General features: G+C 43.6%; 1 protein-coding gene across 2 annotated transcripts in view; it reads left to right on the top strand.

The window, feature by feature from the left end:
• The window catches only part of LOC137561132 (neuropeptide Y receptor type 1-like), a 29,079-nt gene extending 10,859 nt beyond the window's left edge, over positions 1–18,220 (top strand). Inside the window, exons 1-3 of one of the 2 annotated variants that reach the window (XM_068272395.1) lie at positions 7–47; positions 10,546–10,615; positions 14,736–18,220. In XM_068272395.1, coding sequence (XP_068128496.1) covers positions 14,768–15,886 — 1,119 coding nt within the window. In that variant the 5' untranslated portion in view covers positions 7–47; positions 10,546–10,615; positions 14,736–14,767 and the 3' untranslated portion in view covers positions 15,887–18,220. Of the gene's footprint in view, positions 1–6; positions 48–10,545; positions 10,616–14,735 lie in introns of those variants that run through there. The other variant, XM_068272394.1, reaches the window with a different exon arrangement.
• The last annotated feature ends 3,632 nt before the right edge of the window (positions 18,221–21,852 follow it).

Below are 21,852 nucleotides of genomic sequence, written 5' to 3'. Positions count from 1 at the left end.
ATACCTATTATTTCCTCCCTATGTCTTCAGATTGTAAGCTTCCAAGGGTAGGGCTGTCTCCCTTTCAGTTTTTGGTCACTGCAACATTTATGTTGTCTTTTAACTCTATACTATGTACCATTTATGCCATTGCCTGTATTATGCACCCCTCTCTGTTTCTTATGTTGTACAATGCCACAGAAGATGAGGGCGCTACATAAATCATCAGTAATAATAACAACACGTATTTGACTTGCTCTTCCCATCCAACTGATAACCGATCTATAAATTGGTTTGAGTAACCACTTGGCTGTAGGTCTGCCTATATGAAGGCCTTAGGCTGCATACACACAGCCATATGTTGATTGGCCAATTACTAGCAAATGTTACCACCACCAGGTAGTATGAGGGTGCCACTTAAGATGCTGGCGCTACATGAATCAATAATACTACATGGCAGTGGTAAAGTTGGCCAATGATTGGCCAATTAAAATTGGGTGTGTCTACCAGGCTTTAGGCACACCTATCTGCCAGTTTCTGTTAGAAACACTGGAGTACATTCATAAAACATTGGTAAAATGTACTTGCGTACAGAGAGCATTACACTATCTATGTAGCAAGGATCACACAAGCAAAGTAACTTGCCTTATACAGGAAACAGCTATGTTCAGTGGCATAGCAATAGGGGATGCAGACCACAGGGGGCCCAGTAGGGGCCCTCCTTCAACCGCTTTATTAGCTGTTTATTGGCTAGAATGATCACCTTTATATGTGTTTTGATTATTGTAACCATTAATAGACGGTTCCTCTCTCCAGCCTACACCTATCTGACACTGCAGCTGTCCTTGGCAGGTTTTGGTGCTCCATATCAATTGCTATATATAGAGCGCTTGAGGGGGCCCAGTGTCAAACTCGCACTGGGGCTCAGAGCTCCTGCCTCCTAAGTTATGCAACCGGCCTCTGACAAAACTCAGCTATGACTAAGGGGGGGGGGGGGGGGTTCACTCTGATACGCATGAGTTTATCAGTTTTTGATTGTCTTCAGTTTGATAAATGAAGATTGGAGATTTTATCAGATCGACCAGTAAGCGGATTCCTTCGAGGTCAATTGTGGATTGGTTGTTGTCTAACGATGTACAGCATTGGGGCCCCACAGTATGGTCTGCAGGATCGATTAAATTGTGTGTGTATACACACCTGGACCATGCAGACAGTCTAAACATATCTTTTTGGCATTGTTTATATATAAATATGTTTATTTTTATCTTTAGCTGTGTTATTAGGCTTCTAGAGTGGTTTAACCACTTGAGGACTGCAGTGCTAAACCCGCCTAAAGGCCAGGCCACTGCAGCTTTAAGGCATAGCTGCAGGGTCGCACAACTCAGCACACAAGTGATTCCCCCCCCCCCTTTTCTCCCCACCAACAGCTTCCTGTTGGTGGGGTCTGATCCCCCCCACAGCATTTATTTTTTTTTCAATAAATATTTACACTAATATTTTATTAATAAATTTTGCTTCCTTACTTTTTTTTTTTATTTCAAAAACCCCTCCCACCCCCCAGCCGGCCAATCACGGCGATCGGCTCTCATAGGCGTTGGTCGTCTACATTAGCCCCATTAAAGATGGCTGCCAGGTCTTGCCCCGCCTGCGCAGTTCTCATCGCCACGAGTGCGGCTGCGCAGCTCTGAGTCCTCCTCCAGCCCCTCATGGCTCCCGCCAGTCTTGTGGACATAAAGCATGCGAGACTGCCAGGTACCATGACTGGGCTGGAGGAGGACTCAGAGCTGCGCAGCTGCACTCAGGCTGAAAATAAGCAAGAGACCACGGCGCAATGAAGCAGAGTGTGCGGATTCCGGTTCCCCCCCTCACCACTGGTAGACGGGAACCAACTGACTCTCACAGGCTTCGGTCGGTGAGATCACTCACGTCACTCCAAAACATGAGTGCTGGGGGATGTTGATGATTTACGAAATGAATTTTTCGGGGTCCCCTCATTCCCTGTTCCACGAACTAGTTCATGAAAGATAAAAGTTCCCTTCTGGTGTACTTTAACTGAATGTAACACAACTTTATTACCGTTTAACACACTGTAAAAGTAACTTTGTGCATCCTGCAAGGCTGGGATTTTTTTTCTGGTTGCTTGAGAGTTCTGGATAACTGAGAGTCTACTGTATGATGAAATGTTTTATAATGATGAATGAGGTATTGAATTTCAGTCCACCTACATGGAAGATTACATTTTAAAAGTTTTTGCCCCTCTCTAATTTCCCTAGCTAATACTAAGGAGGGTCACTATAATCTAACCCATTTTACTCAGCTGGACCTCTGAAGTTCCAGTGATGACATCATGCTGAGGCTTCTGTTTGGGTCTTCTCCCGCTTATGAAGGTGGGTCACTGTCCATTGCAATGTCCTGACTTCCTCCAGTCATGGTTGGGGATGGTTGTGGTAATCACACCGCTTCCTGCTCCACTCTGTGCCACTGATTGGAGGGGAGGTGTGACTGTTGCTGCTGCCACTGACCTGGCCAGTGATAGGGCACTTTGGGAGCAGTGTAGGCATTCCTGAGATACGGGGCTGTGGTTGTGGGAGGAGGAGGTGTCAGGACAGCACAGCTCTCAGAGTGTCTTCAGGCTGAAATGCAGTCCAAACAGACAGTGAGGTCATGTGGCCCTGAGAACCCTGTATTTGAGTTTGGGGAGCAGGAGGTTATATGCTAGGATAGCTGGAGGCGGCATGAGGTCAGTAGGAATAGGTTAGCAAAAAAAGCCCCACTGGAAATGAACATCAATCTATCCACTCCAAAGTATTAAAGCAAAAAGTCAGATCCTTACCTGTGGAGAGGAAAAACACTGGAACCTATTGAGCTGTTGTTGTCCCCTCTCGGTTTCCTCGTTCCAGCTTTGTCCCCTGGTAAAGTTACCCCTCCTCTGGGACGAGGCAGGCAAAAAAGCACGACATTTGGGTGCCGCTTGGCACCTCCATAGGTTGTAATGTGAATTATGGTTATAGCAGCACTCAGAGGGTAATTTGGGTGCCAACAAAAGGCAAGAAAAACACTGTAGTTTTTGTAGTGTAGATCGGCCGCCATCAATAGCTGGCAACCAAATTGTATCTCTCCCCTGAGCAAATAGCAGCCTGGAGGGTGGAATAGTAATTAACCAGGACTTTTGCAGGAGCAGGGTGAGCAGTTTTTTGGCTTCACCATGCGCCCAAATTTCCCTGCGCCGTTTTTGGATGTATTCTGGGAGTCCTCGGAAGGCTTCTGGAGCCCAAGTGCATGTGCAGTACAGAGCTGTCCCCGAGTGCTTCCGAAGCCTTCCAAGGGTTCCTGAAGGCGTATTACTCCAGTTGGTTGAATACACGGAATGGGGGTGACAGCGCTGGAATGAAGTGACTGAGAGGAGAGGGAAGACTCAATAGCATCTAGAGCCTTCCCTATACATAGGTAAGTATCAGACCTTTTCTCACTTCAGATTTACTTAAAAAGCTCCATTGAAATGAGTTACAACTTTTAATAAAGAACTCCTCTTGATAATATTGATACACACCTGAGAGCGCAGAAGGAATATATAACTGTAATTAGTAAAATCTATCTGAAGTAGAGAATAAATAGGCCACATAATGTAATGGGAACCCTCTCAAGCACTTCACATCCATTCACGCTTGTTATATCAGTTATTAGCACTAAGGACCAATCAATAGCTTTCACTGTAAATGCAGGGGAACATGGTGTTTGCTGGTGTGAATGATGCGCCTATTCCAAGGCAGAAGGAATAACTGGGTAGTTATGGTTACCACCTGCATAGATTTCATTTCAGCTATCTGCATACAGAGAGATGTTCAGTGCTCTGTGCTGGAGATAAGGAGTATACAAAAGGGATAATCACAGAAGAGGGATAAACAGGTAGTGCAGACCTGGGTACAACTATTTGCATAACATTCAGAGCTTTCTCCGGTTACTGATCAACTTGTGTCCAGCTTCAATAGGTAACCATTATATATATAGAACTACATGTATGAACACACGGGGCAAAGCAGTCAACAGTGACGCACAGGAGCTGATTTATCGAGGTAGGGAAAAGAAGATCGGAGCAAAAGCGGAGCAGTTGCCCAGAACGCCCAATCAGACTCAAGGATTTTTTTGGTTAAGCCAGCGTTTCTCAACATTTTATTAAAGATGGTCCTCCTGCTGTGGGTAGCATTATCTCAAGTATCCCATAATACAGAGGTTCTCACACTGGGTGCCGCGGCACCCTAATGCGCCGCCAGCATTTCCTGGGGGGTGAAAGTGGACACAAAGGGGGACAGAGGAGGACACAGGGGACAATGCATGAAATGGCAAGCATTGTAATTGTTTTTGTCAAGAACATTTTTAAGTCATCAAGGGTGCCTTGACCCAAAAAAGTTTGAGAACCACTCTGCTTTAAAGGACACCTGAGGCTAAAATAAACTAATGAAATAAACAATTGTATCTATCTTCTTTCTACTAAAAATGACTTTTTAAGATATTCCACAGTTTTATGTTTAAATCTACTTTTTAAAGAGTAACTTTCGCCAAACTCTTAAAATTTAAAACAAATACAAATGAGAAGTATGTTTCTTCCAGAGTAAAATGAGCCATAATGTCAGATTTCTACTTCTTATTGTAAGTGACAGCAACATAGGAGAAACATAATTTATAGCTCATTTTACTCTGGGAGAAATGTATTTCTTATTTGTATGTGTTTTAAATTTTAAGAGTTTTGCGACTGTTCCTCTTTAAGTTTTAACTGTTTTATTGTTTTTGCGCAATGACACATTTATTGAAGTATGCCAGAGCTAAAGTGTATGAACTATTGACCCTTTTTATCTCTTTCTTGCTCTCAGAAGCCATTTTCTGCTAGGAAAGTGTTTTATAGTTGGAATTTATTATCAGTGAGGGTCACAATGTAGTCAGGACTGAGTCAGCCACTTACATACCTGATATTTAACTTTTTCAGGCAGAGAAAGAAAAAAAGGAACATGGCATAGTTATTTGTGTGCTAGGCATTGTATATACCCATGTCTATCTCATCATGTCACACGTCACCTCGGGTAACCTTTAATGCATATACATTTCCAAGGGATCTGCCATAATATTGTAAAGCTGCTTTTTAAAGAGTGTTTTATGCATGTAAGTAATAAAAATACTTTGTTGTTTGTTTAATTTAAAAAATCTTACCTTTGACTTACCTTTGACAAGTAGCCCCTAAGCACGACATAAGTACCCCCTATGGTACGTTTACCACGTGTTGAAAGCTTAGGGATCTATATACATACCAACTACCGTCAGTCGAAAATGAATGGATTGCAGAGCCACATATGGCAATCAATGCTTGGTCAATTCTATAGTGATATCTAGTCCCCAGAAGAAAAACGCAGTGCAATTTCCAAATAAAGGCAGTCATACACTGGTTGATTGCCACCAGATCGACCAGCAGATAGATCCCTCTGTGATCTAATCTGATCACAGAGGGATCTATTGGCTGTCTACACTGCAAACAGATTTTGAATCGATTTCACTATGAAATTGATTCACAATCTGTGGAGCTGACGTAGGTGGCCAATGCTCTACCCTCATGCTGCGACCCCTCCTGCCCCCAAAAACGGACCTGGGAGAGGGGGGGGGCATACAAATTTTCGCAGGGGGGCCCCCGTGATTTCTAGTTATGCCCCTGAACATGAAAGAGCGTTTTTGTATAATAGATCTTTCAGATGCTGGGTTATGTTGCCCACAGTAATTTATGATATCATCTATATAAATAGGGTATGACTAATGTTCTACCTGCAAATGATAAATGTATTTACCTCAGGAGTATAATAGCAGCTATAGCAACCATAAGGGAGTCAGTAGCTGTCTTTCTGCATAATAATTTATGAAGGAGTGAAAAAACAGTCTATACTGTCATTTCAGATAAATGGATGCATGTGTAACAATAAAAACAATAATGAATATTTGAGAATGGCTCTGTTTTGGGTGGTATATGTGTTTTATATGGCAGCTACAAAAAATGTGATCCCAGAGCATGATTTCTGAAAAAAATGTTGTGCTTCAAGAATCACAATTTACTTATGTGCAATATACATCACAGAAGTAGTGCAGGGTTGTGTACATAATGCGAGTTACACTATGTGCGCAATGCACTCTATGCTACCTATCTAAATACTACCTGTCTGATGCCTGCGCTCAGCAATTTTAGCGCTGTACATTGTGTGGAATGTATCAAAGTTTGCAGTTCTCAGTTTTCTGCATAAAACATAAACCGTTTTTGCATTATCCATTTTCATTACCTGGATTGCTGCATTGACAAAAACCAACTTCTTGCATGAATGAGTGTCAGGGCTCTGTTGACTCAGCATCGGTGGTAGGTGTGTTGACTCTCCCAGGGCATGGAGTGTAAGTGGCTATCAGGTTGATTCACTAATGGTATTACCCTCGTCAGCGCTAGTTAATTGTAGTGTGTGCACGCTATATGCAGTCCTGGCAGTGCGGCGTGCGCTCCTAAGCATTGGCAGATAAACACATACATAACATATATGTTTATCTGCCTATGTCTTCACAATGGGGACCGGATAGGCCCTAATGCTAGCCACACTCTATGAGATTTTCTGGCAGATTTGCTGTCAGACTGATTTGTTCCAACGGGTCTGATCTGATTTCCGATCGATTTCCGACCGTTTTCCATTCACTTCAATAGGAAATCAATCGGAAATCAGATCGGACCTGTTGGAAATAATCGATCTGACAGTAAATCTACCAGAAAATGTCATAGTGTGTACCTAGCATTAAACAATCGTCATCTGAGACGGTCAGATGTTGCATTTGTGTGCCGGGACAATATAGGGCACATTGTTCCAGTAAGCCTGTCCGTGGATCCCTCCTTTGGATGTATCAATCCACTAGGCAGAACGCTTGCTAACATGCGAAGAAGGATCCGCGGCAGCTGTGCTCAGGCAAAATTCTTGGCAGAGGCTCCACCTTCTCTCGCTCGGTGCCGCAGGTTGCCATTCCCACAATGATATATTGCATCCCTATTGGTCGCAATGCATGCCAAGGACTCACGATGCAATGGATATAGTGTAGTGTGAAAGTAGCCTTAATCAAGCTTAACATTCACACTTATGCAATGCACAGCAATGTTTCTGCAAATGCATGCATTGTAGCCGGCAATGCTCTCACATTCATTGTTATTGAGCAATGGAGAGTAATGCAGGTGCATGTTGCAGTAAATTGTGTGGTCACCTGCTTTGCCCAGTAAGAACAAGCTCTCAGGAATGGTCGTGGAGGAACTCTGAAGCCTAGCACCGAAATAAAGCAGTGCCATTTAAGTGCCTTAATAATACGTATACCACCATTGCACCATGTGCTCGCTTTCTCCTTTCTGTCTTGTCAAACTCTCGTCTCCTCTCAGCGCATACCAGTCATTCCAGCCAAACTTTTCATTTTGAATGGCCTTTCTAAATATGTGTTTGTTTCTTCCAATGCACCGTGCACATAACAGTCATGGTGATTTTTCTTCTTTGATGAGTAATCGGGCTTTCCCACTGATTGTTGTGTCATTGGAAGCAATTAGTAAACCCTCGAAGTTTTGAAGGAACAGATCGGTTGATAACTTCTGTAGGGAGCCATTGGCAGATACTAGACAGCAGCTGCCCACATAACTCCTCCACTAGGCTTTTCTGTTCATCAGCCATGCTCTAGAGATGGGCTCTCCTACCGAATAACAAACTGATTATCACTGAAAGAATATACAGAAATAGAGAAAACAGATGTAAGTGTGCTTAAAGAAGCAATGAATTGAGAGGAATATGGAGGGTGCCATCTTTATTCTGAAAGGTTATCCATGACACCTTCTATTCCCCTCTCAGTAGAAATGTAGGCCATATTAGACACAAACGCTTTCTAGTCCTGTAGTCATTCAGCAGTAAACATTATATGTGTTGGTTTGTTAAATACATCACCATCTATATCTTGAAGCGTGACTTCCAGGGTGGCAAACTACCAACCTCTCACAAAATACTGTAATTCCTTACAGAGATGATGCTCTGCCCTCTCCTCAATGCCGAAGTCTGCTGAAGCTCTTTGGAAACCTTGCCTGCGTAGTTTCAACCTGCCCCCAGCTTGGCAGCTGCCAATAAGGTCTGGCTGCCGAGCTGGGGGGTAGGCCGCGGCACCGCAGATGGGAGTGGCCAGAGCCTCAGCAGAACTTTGGAAAAAAAACACCACGGCCACATTTCCGAGGGGGGCGGAGCATTCACCTGAATGAGTGAATTAATGCCGATCAGGTATATAATTAACCCTGAGATCTCCCCTGCAATCATTCATCAAGATAGAGCCTGACATAAGAGGCTATGGCCCTATTCAATTCACTTTTTCACCTGAGAGATAATGTTTCATCTCCTGTTTAAAGTAACTTTTCAGCCCTCTGCAATTGAAAAGGTACCAAAATGTAGGTGAAAAAGTACTATCAAAAATATTTTGAGTATTTTCTTGCTTGCTGGTGGCCTAAAAGGCGTTTAATTGATAAGGGGCCGTAAGCAATTCACTTTTTCACCTGAGTTTTCTCCTAGGAGATAATTTTTCATTTTTCATTTATAATAACTTTTTAGCATTTTGCAATGGAAAAAGTATCAAATAGTAGGTAAAAAGGTACTATCAGAATTATTTTGAGTATCGGTTTGCTTGCTGGTGGTTTAAAATGTATTTTATTGACAATTTTAAAAATATCACCTAGGAGAAAAGTCAAGGGAAAAAGTGAATTGCATATGGGCCAAGGTGTGAAAATATCACCTGGAAGAAAAGTTAGGAGGAAAAGTGAATTTCTCCCGAGTTTTCTCCTAATTGGCATTTTTACACCTTGTCAATAAAATTCCTTTTAAACCACCAGCAAGCAAGAAAATACTCATAATTATTTTTAAGATACTTTTTCATTTACTTTTTAGTACTTTTCCCATTGCAAAGTGTTAAAAAGTTATTTAAAAATAATTTGAAAAATATATCCTAAAAGAAAACTCTAGAGAAAAAGTTAATTGCATATGGCCTCTGCCTTTTATACTGTAGGTACTCTTTGATGGAAATAATTCAGGTAGCATAAAGGCTCGTACACACGTCATATTGAAGCCAACGACGGGTCCTTCGGCACCTCCCGCTGGGCGGATTTTCAGCAGACAGTACAGCGTGTGTACAGTCTGTCGGCGGATCGCTCAGAATCAGCCTAATCAGTCCACTGACAGACTGTACACACGCTGTACTGTCTGCTGAAAACCCGCCCAGCGGGAGGTGCCGAAGGACCTGTCGTTGGCTTCAGTATGACGTGTGTACGAGCCTTTCGTTTATTCTCACTTGACACAAAATAATTACATCTGGAAAATATCCATACTTCCGTAACTACTAGAAGTAGCTGGTGTTAGCTTTTAACTCCTTTGGCTGGGCTATTTCCACTTACATAATAACATTTACAAAGCAGGATTACAGTATATCTGCAGCAGCTGCAGTGGGGTACTTCGCTTACTAAGTTGATGGTATAATGTATTTTGATCTAGGCTTGGAGTTTTGCTTTCATGTTTTTGAAATGACATGTTCCTGTATGTGTAATATGGACTTGCTCCCTTACTCCTGTCCCATAAAAATATAAATAAATAAAAAATAATAATTCAGAAAATAGAGCTATATTGAAATAGTCTTCTTTTCCATTAGTTCGCTATGGGCTATTACCGAACTATTACTGTATGTGTGAAAATCTTAGTGAATTTGGAAAAAAAAGCCTCAAATACAAAATGCGGTACTTTACCGACCTATTATTTTTTTTACTAAATAGGTCTTAGTGAATATTCAGCTCTCAGAACTCTGCTACAAATAACATTCTCCTGTTCAAATCATACAGACAGCGTTTTGGTGGATGTGACCAGTGCCACTGATTTCTGTCACTTCCTTCTTACTGCTATTTCTTCTTCCATACTACCTGTACTATCTGTGTACTAGAGAGGCTCTCAACATTATTTTTGGTATTAACCCCTTCTATGAAAGCCTGTGCTTAGTACCCCTTGTTATTGGTAATATTATCTCAAGTACCTTGAAGATTTACCAATTTAGGCACCCAGAAGATTGAACGAAAAAGTGGCATTGAGTGGAAATTTGCCCTCAATGCCGCTTTATCAATGGGCGCCTGTGGCTGCCCCTGAAAAATTACATTATCCATTTTTTTTGCAGTGGAGGGCAGTGATTTACGGTGGAGGGTAGGGTTAGGCGTGGGTGCAGGTGGTTAAGGTTAGGCCTCAGAGTAGGGAGTCTGTACGGGGGTGGGTGGGGGGTAATTAGGGTTAGGCATCAAGTAGTTTGTAGGGACTTGCATGTCATCGTCCGTTACAGTGGATGCCATTCGCACTAACTGTTCCCTACTCCATATTCATGCATCTCTCACCTCTGAAGTCAATGGGAAGCAGGTTCTAGGGGGGAGGGTAAGAAATGCAATGCTGGGGGGTATAAGATTTGCAACTGCTCATGTCTCAGATGCTATGTCACTGATACCACTGTTTTCTCTTTTAGATGTTTTTGGATAATTAGTCAGCAGCAGATAAAATGATGATTCACTACAGACGTCACTCTTAATTCCTTGGTAAGTACTGACGTCATGTTTCCAATCGCTGCTTTTTATTTCTTTTTTTAGAAGAAGCCTATAGTAAGCAATAGAGACACTGCCTACCAAAGCCGGGACAAGGTCCTCCAGCACCCAAGGCTGAGACACCAAAGTGCGCCCTTCATCCCTCCCACCACAGCCGGCACACACCGATTGCTAATAGAGTAAGAGGCGACCCAGGGCCCCCAACACCTTAATCTCTAGTTATCTGGCTTGCAGTCACTGCCATGTATGACTTTTTCTTATTTCTCTCTGCTTCAAACACAATAGAGAATGATAGCTGAGTGAGTCGTGTGTCCCCTTCTACACTGCGCCCTGAGGCTGGAGCCTCTCTCGCCTCGGCCCGGCCCTGCTGCCTACTTTATCTCCTTTTTAAAAATGCCAGTTGTGTGGCTGTCATCCTGAGCCTTTCATTTAGGCTGGATTCACACATTTGTTTTTCTATGTACTTTCTGTATAAAAAAACTGAGAACCAATGTTAAAGTGGACCAGAACTCTTGCACAGGACAGAAGGAAAACATAGAGAAATGCACCCTGTGTGTATTTATACAGTTTAGCCTGTCTAGTACCCTCTCGTCTATGTCTAATCACAAGTGTAATTTCATCTCTCACCTGTGTCAGCGGACTGCCACAGCAGAGAAGGCAGATAAGCTAATTTGAAAGCACAGAATGTTAACAATATGTCTGCTTCCATGAAAGCAGGAAGTAGAAACTGTGCAGATTTATTGCAGGATTTGTATTAGCTGTAACAGCTTAAATGTTTTTCTTTAAAGGTTATTATGCTGTTGCGTATCTTTTTGACCTCATTCACAACTAAAAGCGTTTTGTGTGCTTCCCCCGGTTTTGTAATTCACTCCCTGACGCAAGTCAGGAAGTAATAAGTAAACTCTTTGACCCAAAAAAGAATAAATGCAAGGTATTTATTCTTAAAAACGCTCACGCAATCGCTGCACAAAGCGATTTTGTGAGCATTTGCGTTTTTTCCTATACCTTCCATTGAGGCAAAATCGCCTCAAAAATGGTACAGGTAGCGCTTTGCTGAACGCACAGCGCATAAACCACGCTGATATGAACCTTCTCCCAGAGATTCATTGCACAAACGTTTTGTGGGTGATTTTAAAAATCGCCTGCGCTTGAAAAAAGGCCGAAAACGCCCCTAGTGTGAACTAGTCATTCGAGCTGAAATTAAGTTCTGAGTTCAGGTCTTCTTTAACGTTTTTGCCGGTTATCCCGAGCTCAGCTCGGGGTAACCTGCGCAGGAGGATTTCTCCGGCCCTGCTGGGGCGATTTTCACAATTTTTTTTATTGCACGCAGCTAGCACTTTGCTAGCTGCGTGCATATCCCGATTCGCCGCTACCCGCTGCGCCGAGCCGCCCCCCCCCCCCTCCAGACCCCTTGCACAGCCTGGCCAATCAGTGCCAGGCTGCGCTGAGGGGTGGATCGGGATTCCCTCTGATGTCCCGACGTCCATGACATCGGTGACGTCATTCCGCCATGGCGATGGGGGAAGCCCTGCAGGAAAACCCGTTCTGAACGGGATTTCCTGCTTGCAAAGATCGCGAAATATATGGGAGGATGCCGCTTGTCAGCGGCTATCATGTAGCTAGCGATACATAAAAAAAGTGCTGCGCTGCCCCCTTGCCGACAGAATTGGAACGGCAAGGGGGTTAAACAATGGGCTAGTTCACACTTGAATATATTTTTCCCATGCAGGAAAACAATTAACAGCAGTGCAACACTGTCAGACAACTCATGCAGAAAACTGAAAGACAAGTGTGAATCCAATTAACCACTTAAGCCTATCTGGACGAACATTCTCGTCCAGATAGGCTGCGCGCGCTCCCGTGGCCGGCCGGCAGCCCAGTGATCAATGAATGGGATTATAGATCCCTTTATTGATCAAGCCCCCCGCAGAAAAACCGACAGCCTCTTATCAGAGGCTGCGGTTTTCCTGAGTTACAAAAAGTTTCCCTTCCTCCTAATGCTTCCTGGAAGCGTAGGATCACACTTCCAGGATTTTTTGACTTTGGCCATCTTGTGGCCAAATAGTAAAACTACACCCATATCCATTTTTTATTAAATAAATACATTTTTTTACATTTAAAATTAGCTGTTTACCTCCCACACCAAAAATTACCCAAATACAATTTTTAATTAAAAAAAAAATTACAATTTAAAAAAAAAAAAAACATAAATAGTTACCTAAGGGTCTGAACTTTTTAAATATGCATGTCAAAGGAGTATCCTCTATAATAAAACCCCTGTGTCCCTGCGCCACGCTGTCCCTGTGTAGCTTGGTTCGTGCTTTTTGCTACTGAGCATGTGCCCAGCACGGACCCAGCCTCACAGAGACAGGAGGATGGGGCCAGGGAGCCGGGCTGGCGTGTGAGCGTGCGACTGGGTGTGCGGTGGGTGTGCACCCGGTGGGTGCACGAGCGTGTGAGTCGCGTGCGCGTCGGTTGCACGCTCAGTAACATGTGGCAGCGAGAAAAAGACCCTAGAGCCCGTTTTTAAATGGGCTTGAGTCTACTAGTATTAATATAATTTTTTTAATTATGGGCTTGTAAATAGTGATGGACACAAATTGAAAAAATGCACCTTTATTTCCAAATAAAATATTGGCGCCATACATTGTGTATTACCACTGCTTTTAATGTTTTTTCAATAAAGAGCTTTTTTCTACTGGATGTGCCAGCCTCCAACATCGTTTTATACATTGTGATAGGGACATAATTTAAATGGTGTAATAAGCAGGACAAATGGGCAAATAAAATACATGGTTTTTAATTACGGTAGCATGTATTCATTTCAAACTACAATGGCCAAAAACTGAGAAATAATGATTTTTTTTCCATTTCTTTCTTAATATACAGTACCTGTTAAAATGGATTTAGAATAAATTAATTCTTAGCAAAATGTACCACCCAAAGAAAGCCTAATTGGTGCTGGAAAAACCAAGATATAGATCAATTCATTGTGATGAGTAGTGATAAAGTTATTGGCAAATGAATGGGAGGTAAAAGTTGCTCAGATGCAAAAAATAAACAAGCCTGTGGGCTTAAGTGGTTAAAGAACTTCCAAGGTGAGGGGCAAAAATCCATTTTTACTCAGCTGAGGCTTCTTCCAGCCTCTACCAGCCGTCTCAGTCCCTCGCCGCAGCTCCGGTGGTCCTCTGTGTCCCCGCTGGCCGTCCGTAATGCTCACAACCGGCCGGCAGGGTCGGCTTTTCTAAGTGGCCGTGCATCCACGTCATCTGATGTGTAATGCGCTAAAGTGCCGACCACAGGTCACGAGCACTTAAGGGGGCCTCATCAAAGTTTTGCTGGTGGGTCCCATAATTTGTAGTTATGCCCCTGATTATTATTTATTGTATTTATAAAGCGCCAACATATTAGCCAGAGCTGAAAAATAGATAAATATGGAGACAACAAGGTACAAGATCGTGCAACGGAGATTAAGTATTAAGCTGACCACTAACGGTCCAATTTCTAGCGAAAAATCGTTCGAGCGATCAGAAATTCTGATCGGATTGGTTGTAAATAATCTCCATTGGTGGACACAATCGATTATGAATGAGTGAAAAAAATGTCGCCCGAATGAATTTTCGTCGAACGAAAATTTGGATTTTCTTGGTGGTCGTGATAGATAGGAAGCAATGATTGGTTAGTTGATGGTGTAGTGAACGATTTTTCGTCCGATCAGAATTTCTGATCGCTCTAATGATTTTTCGCTAGAAATTGGACCGTTAGTGGCCACCTTTAGAGACTGCATAGTTCAAGTCCAAGTCAGTCCGCAGGAAGGGTACCCGATGAGGAGGGTTCATGATCAGGTTGGATACTCTAGGGGGGCGGACCCTGCCGGAGGCTTACAATCTAAAGGGAAAACAATATGTACTGAAAAACAATATGAGACTCTTTTCTTTGCTACTAATGTTCTGTTTCTTAGCTGTATTACACATACAATTCATGGTCTCATAAGTTTATTTTCACTTCAGGTTTGCTTTTAAATGACTGTTTAATTCACTAAAACCATTTAACTTATAAAGAGTTGATGTGATGAATTTGAATTTGTGAATGAGATGAGTTTTGTGCTTTGTAGGTGTGTCCTGAGGAACTACGTGGTATAAGAAGATGGAGGATTACCTGCGCCTCCTCTACCTAAACCTGTCTGGACGTCTTGGCCCCAACTGGGAAGGGGAGGACCCTTGTGCAGACTCCGTTGGCAATGTAACCTTCCTAGTTGTGGCGTACAGTGCCCTCATAGCTGTGGGACTCATTGGAAACTCTTGCCTGGTCTTTGTCATTGCTCGGCAGAGGGAGATGCGAAATGTCACCAACATCTTCATTGCAAATCTTTCCTGCTCCGACATACTCATGGCTCTGGTGTGTCTGCCCGTCACAGTGATCTACACTCTTATGAACCGATGGATCTTGGGGGAGGCACTGTGCAAAGTCACACCTTTTGTGCAGTGTATCTCTGTCACAGTGTCGGTGCTGTCGCTGGTCCTTATCGCTCTTGAAAGACATCAGCTCATCATTCACCCAACGGGTTGGAAGCCTTTGCCATGGCATGCCTATCTCGCTGTTGCAGTAACCTGGGCCATTTCCTGTTTCATTTCCTTGCCATTCCTCTCGTTCAGTATTCTAACCAAGCACCCTTTCCAAAACCTTTCATTGCCCTTTGACCCTTTCATTGACCACTTTGTTTGCACCGACAGCTGGCCTTCTGAGAATCACCGCCTGGCTTACACCACCTGCCTCTTGCTTTTCCAGTACTGTCTACCCCTTCTACTTATCCTCCTCTGCTACTTACGCATCTTTCTACGGCTGCGTAGAAGGAGAGATGTGGTGGAGAGAGCCGGAGGTGGGGATTCAGTAGGACGCAGGGGAGGCCACCGCAGAGTAAATATCATGCTGCTTTCCATTGTGGTAGCCTTCGGCCTATGTTGGCTTCCCCTCACTGTTTTCAATGCCCTTTTTGACTGGGACCATGAGCGCATTTCTGCCTGCTACCACAACCTCATTTTTTCCCTCTGCCACTTGGCAGCTATGGCGTCCACTTGTGTCAACCCCGTCATGTATGGTTTCCTCAACAGTAACTTCCAAAAAGAAGTAAAGACCTTGCTTCTCCGTTGCCGCTGCACAGGAGGACAGGATAAATATGAAAGTTTCCCTCTATCCACCGTTAGCACTGAGATCTCCAAAGCTTCTCTACAAAGTGTTACCAATGGAAACAACGTATTGGGCTAGCTGCCAGGCACCATATGTGGGTCAGCTGGACTTATGAAGGAATCTTACCTTTCCCCATATATCAGATAAGGATTCTAAAATATGAAGATGTGCCAAAATGCTGCTTTCAAGAAATTCTCTTTCATTATGCAGAGCTCAGACCATGCCAATGACTCCTGTTTCTGCTCATCTCCACACATAGATGACCTAACCTAAGGAAGAAATGTATTTTATCACTATGATGTTATGGTGTCTCGAGTCAGCATCCAGCACCATGCACACTGGTGTCTGCAATCACGTTCTTCTCCATACGGTTTAGACATTTCTGGTCAGAAAAAACTGGTATAACAATCTATCATCTTTATAATATCTACCACCTTCATGATAGTTTAGTCTTCTGTCGCTATTGTTTGCCTTTTCATTGGAGGGTCACTTTTAATTACCGTACAGTCTTTTTAAGCAAAGTGAGAAGAATGCTGCAAATCTTTGACCCTAAGACGGTCTGAATTTTCACAAGACAGTAGTGCCAAATCTTTCGTTTTCTACATTTCTCCCTGATGTCACAAATGCAGCCATTTCTGTCTCAGCTTGCACTAGACTGGAGACACTTTGCTAGACCCACGAAGTGTAACAGAGCTGGCGAGTACAGGGGGTGCATCAGTTGTTTGGATGGATCTTGATGTGGGGGCATCAAGAAGACCAAGTAGATGCTTCAGTCCGTCTACCATCATCTGCACACGCCTCCGGTGTGGACCTGCTCTGACAATTTCATATTCTGCTTCGAGACAGCAGCTAACTAATCCAAAAGTTTCAAATTTTGCTATCGATGTTTACATATACACAAATATATGTTTGTATGCCTTTTTTATATCCTCATTTCCTATAGAGAATGTATGGACTCATCTCCTCCAGGTATGTTTTATTAACTTCAGGCCTCGGCCACTTCAGCGTACATCCAAACTTGCCTGGAAAGATGAGCCATTTTTGAATGAATTCCTCACCTTTTTGTATGTATTGCCACTGATATTATCAAACATGTAATCCAACACAAGAGGTACTGTAGATTCAGGCAAATGTGGTCTGTGGTGGCTAAATGAAGCTTTCTGCTACATCAGGGATGTCGAATTCCAGTCCTCAAGGGCAGAGATCCTAAAAACCCTTTTGCAACAGCTCAAATTAAAGTGGACCTGAACTCAGAAACTCCTCTCTGCTCTAAAAGATGAGCAGCACTATAATAACCTTTAAAGCAAAACATTTCTTTGTTACAGCTTACAGAACTCCTACAATAAATCGGTGGTGTGTCTACTTCCTGCTTTCATGTAAGCAGACAAAGAGTTAACATCATGTGTTTACATATTAGCTCTGTACTGACACGGCTCAGAAATCAAATGACACTTGTGGTTACTTACAAATGAGGAGGAATTAGACAGGCTCTTCTCTCTGAAAACACACAGGGTGCATTTCTCTATGTTATTCTTCTGTCCTGGGCAAGAGTTCAAGTCCACTTTAATTGATGGGACGGAATCAGTAAAGGTGCGATTCATCAGGTAGAACGCATTACTCAGTCCATCCTACCACTGGCCTGGATATGTCCCTCCAGGACTGGAGTGCAACACCTGTGCGTTACGTCATGTCCATGAGAAGGTCTATATTTTGCTGTACAAGAATTGGTTTGTAGAGGCCCCGCTAGTCATTTTTTGGACTAAACGTACTCAAAAGGGAAACGTGAATATTGCAAGCTACGCAGCTAGAAAATGGAAAAATGGTGAATAAAACATGTCAAGAGATTTTGCTGCAGGCAAAAGACATCTAATGTGCAATGCAAGGCATACAAGTGAACCGTTTTACCTGTCCTTCTTTTCATGCAATCTTGTGATTCTCACACCTGTGCCATACTACATGGCTGCTTGTTTTGTCACCAGCTGCCCCCCTAGACAGTGATTATGTCTATCAGTATATTGGGCCTAATTTACTAAGCCAAAGGATCACTAATCCTGTGATTTAGTCTGTCTGTTCAGTAATGATTCACAGCCTCCTGCCCAGGCAGATATGTCTCTGCATAAAATGACCCGCAGACCGTTCCATAGAGATGAAAAGTGAATGCATACGCTCATTTACCTGTTGATAGCTGAGCGTGTCAGTGGCAGGCAGCCCACACTATTTATCAGAAATAGATTGGCAGCTATGCAGTGGGATGCCTGGCAAGTGGCAAACACTCCTGTTGGAACACCGTGCATGCACAGTTTGTTAAAAGGGACACTAGACAATTAAACAGCATTGCCCTCTTCTGCCTCCTAAGGCTCCTTTTACACCTGATCTGCTGCGTTTAGCATGCGTTTGCGTTAGTACGTGTTGGTACGTGTTAGTATGCGTTTTTTCCCCAAATGTAATAGAAAACCTATTTCTTACAATCCCCACACGCTGGCATCCGCAAAATAAAGAGTACAGTACTCTTTTTTGTGGATGGCAGTGTGTTGGGATTGTAACAAATATATTTTCTTATTACATTTGGGGGAAAAAATGCAATAACACTTACTAGCGCAAACGCATGCCAAACGCAGCGGATTAAGTGTTAAAGGAGCCTAAGCCTTACTGATCCTGATCCATCATGCAAGTTGTGTGACCTGCTGAGGCCATAAGTGTGGTGCAATGCTTCATAACCAATACCAGCTCCCATTGCTTTAAATATTGGGAGAACCTTGCAAGAGGGGTCTTATCATAGATTGTGCACACGTGTGGGGAGGCTAGATTAGCACTTTACCATTCAAGACTATTCATTCCCTATCTGGAGTTTAAAATGTATGTTGTAACTGAAATATCTTAGTGTACACATTATATACAGTACAAGGTCCCGTCATCTCCGTGCCTTGGGTAGCCTGATGCTGCCTTTGTAGTACATGTGCTGGCTACAAATGTATGTCTTTGCAGTGTTTGAGAGGTTAGTGCCAGGCAGCTGCCAGAGGTGATTTTATATGAGAGTGCTAAACTATTTTCAGCAACACCAGATTGTAAACTTAAAGCTTGCTCAGAGTAGTAGCGTGTTCTATACTGTGTAAGCCACTGGTAATATCATAACAGCAGTCTCCTGAGACAGCTCAGGTCTATCTCTCTCAAACTTTAAGCCCAGTACACACCCTAGATTAAAGTCGGTTGATGCAGCAGATAACGACAGCCTCTGCCGATAATCCGGTGTACAGCAGCCCCCGCCCGCTGCTTGGCCAGTGATCCACTAGGTGGACCAACTTGGCCAAGCGACGGCTTATAGGTCTGTTCTCAACACTCACCCCGCCCACTGCTTGAAGTGACATCATCACCGCTCCGTTGTCCCTCTGCTGCAAACATCCCCCCCGCATTACAACAGAACGTGTAGCATGTGTTGGCCTAGCGATGTCCCCGTTTGGCAACATCAGTTGAGGATGTGTATGGGCCCATACACTGTATCTGAGGAACAGACCTTAGCTCATCAGTTGAGAGTGTCTACGGATCTATACAATGTATAGCCCCATACACACGTTCAGCCAAACTCGCTCAGTAAAAACGACAAGACGAAATTTAAACAACTGTAAATGGCGGCAAGATACGTCTTATCGTGCACACGACAGACATACACACTGCACGATAAAACGAGTGACTGTTGGCTGAGAAACACTATTTACATATCACTTAATGCGAAGGAGAGGTCTTTTTTTAGATTAGATTTCTGTACACATTGCATTTTTCAAATGACTTTTCCCACGACTTTTCCCCGTCGTTCAACCGACAACCGGAACGTTTCAACTTCTTGTTATCTGTCGTTTGCCATTTCTTATCTCTTTTCTCGGTCAGTCATTCGCACGTCTACAGGTGAAGACTGTCGTTCAATTTTCCCAAAACGTTTGATTTTCGCTCACTGTAAAAGACGCCCGTTGAGCGTGTGTATGGGGCTTATCTGAGGAAAGGACCTGAGCTCATCAGTTGAGAGTGTGTACGGCCCTATACACTGTATCTGTTTTGCTCAGCTTTTTCTGAGCTTGCTTTTGTAATCTATTCAGTTAGCCAAAAAGCTTGTGCTGAGAAATATGTTTGCATAGTGAGGACACTGTGATAAATGAATGCATTTTGTCAGCCACCGCATCAATAAGGGTTTAGACATAATGAGGTCATATAAAGCAGAATGCAATTACAGTATTAAGATTATTTTTATTTACATAGCACCAGCTTCTTCTGTAGTGCTTTACAATGCACAAAAACATACAATAATGGGTAGCGTAGATACATGAGCAGTTCAACTTACTGTACTATCAGGGCAATCAACAGATACATACAATTGATGTGTAATTGAAAAACATCACAAATACTGATAGATGTTCATTTGATAAAATGCACAGGAACAGGAAACACAGGGGAGAGGACAATGCTCTTGTGAGCTTACAATCTAGAGCAGGGGTCTCAAACTCAATTTACCTGGGGGCCGCAGGAGGCAAAGGCAGGATGAGGCTGGGCCGCATAAGGGATTTCAAAATCAGCAGCTCACGCTCCCCCCCCCCACATCCCTTGCATTGATTTTTATTTCAAAATCAAATTCACACTGAAGCGAACTATTTTGTCTTTATTACCTTATAGTTCGCTTCAGTGCTCCCATTACGAGTAATCCGCCGTGTCCCCGCCGCAATACGAGGGCTGCAGAGCCCCCAAATCGCTCAGGGGGCAATCCGCCGGCATTTCCTGAAAGGGGCAAGCTTTCAGCTTCAGCTCTGCCCCTCCTGACGTCAATTGCGGCGCCGCCTCTGCCCGCCCCTCTCACCCTTCGAGGGGCGGGGAGAGGCAGCGATCCGTGCGGCGATTGACGTCAGGAGGGGCAGAGCTGAGGCTGAAAGCTCTGCCCCTTCCAGGAAATGCCGGCGGAATGCCCCCTGAGAGATTTGGGGGCTCTGCAGCCCTCGTTTAGTGGCGGGGATGCGGCGGATAACTGGGGAGCGCTGAAGCGAACTATAAGGAAGCTTTTGCCGGCGCGGGCCACAAAATATTGTATCGAGGGCCGCAAATGGCCCGCGGGCCGCGAGTTTGAGACCCCTGATCTAGAGGATAGTGGGGTAAAGACACTGGGGGAGTAGACAAAGGGGTTAGCAGATGAGGTAGTGAGCTTTAAATTGTAACTATAGCAAGTCTCCTTATAGTTTTTACCCCAATGAGCTGTAGGATGTACTCCAAATGCAGCAATGTACAACACAGTATACAAAGGGATACAGCTCCATGCATTGGTCCATGCTACATGTAGATTATGGACTGGGTTGGCTTGCAATATGACATAAAATTTGGCAAAAGGCGGATTGCAAGTGGCCATTAATAGCCAATATCTCTTTCAGAAGCAGTGGAGAGACAACAGAAGCTCACAAGATAAAATTAATAGGTATTTAATGATTTAACATATGTCCAAGACTCAGTATGTCCTCTTGCATCTTGTGGGGAGCAGGGCAATAGTTTGTGAGACCATGTGAGCCTTCTACCAAGTGCCTAGCATCTTGTTCCTCCAACAGGGTGTATGGTTTCAGTCCCAGGCACTGTTGGGATTAAGTAACACCTATAGCCCTGTGTGAAGTGTGTTTTGACAAGTTTCTCAATGGAGAGAGCGCTTTTTCCAGGGTTTCTGTCATCTGTGACAGTTTGGAGGTAGCCCGCCCAGCCTATATCAACTCCCATGCCCATGCAGAGAGTCTGGAAAGTAGTAGGGAGAAAGCAGCTCTGTTTACCAGCCTTCTATGCTTTCAGAAGTAGAAAGGGGAGCTTGCAGGGGGATGGGAAAGTACTGTGCTGAGTGCTGTTGGGCACAGGAGCTCCAATAGCAGCTCCTTTGCCCAGTGGGAGTATCAGTTATAAAGGGCTGGGGTTAACGGTGCTATCCAATCACTCCTATAACAAACTGTTCAAATAAGCTCTTTTACCCACACCACTGTAGACAATGGGGTTGATTCACAAAGGTTTCTTATTTTTCACCTTAACTGTGAGGA

This window comes from Hyperolius riggenbachi, chromosome 3, assembly GCF_040937935.1.
Source record: "Hyperolius riggenbachi isolate aHypRig1 chromosome 3, aHypRig1.pri, whole genome shotgun sequence".
NCBI classification, from domain to species: Eukaryota; Metazoa; Chordata; class Amphibia; order Anura; family Hyperoliidae; genus Hyperolius; species Hyperolius riggenbachi.
The sequence above is the reverse complement of the archived record's forward strand: the minus strand, read 5'-3'. Positions and strand labels throughout refer to the sequence as shown.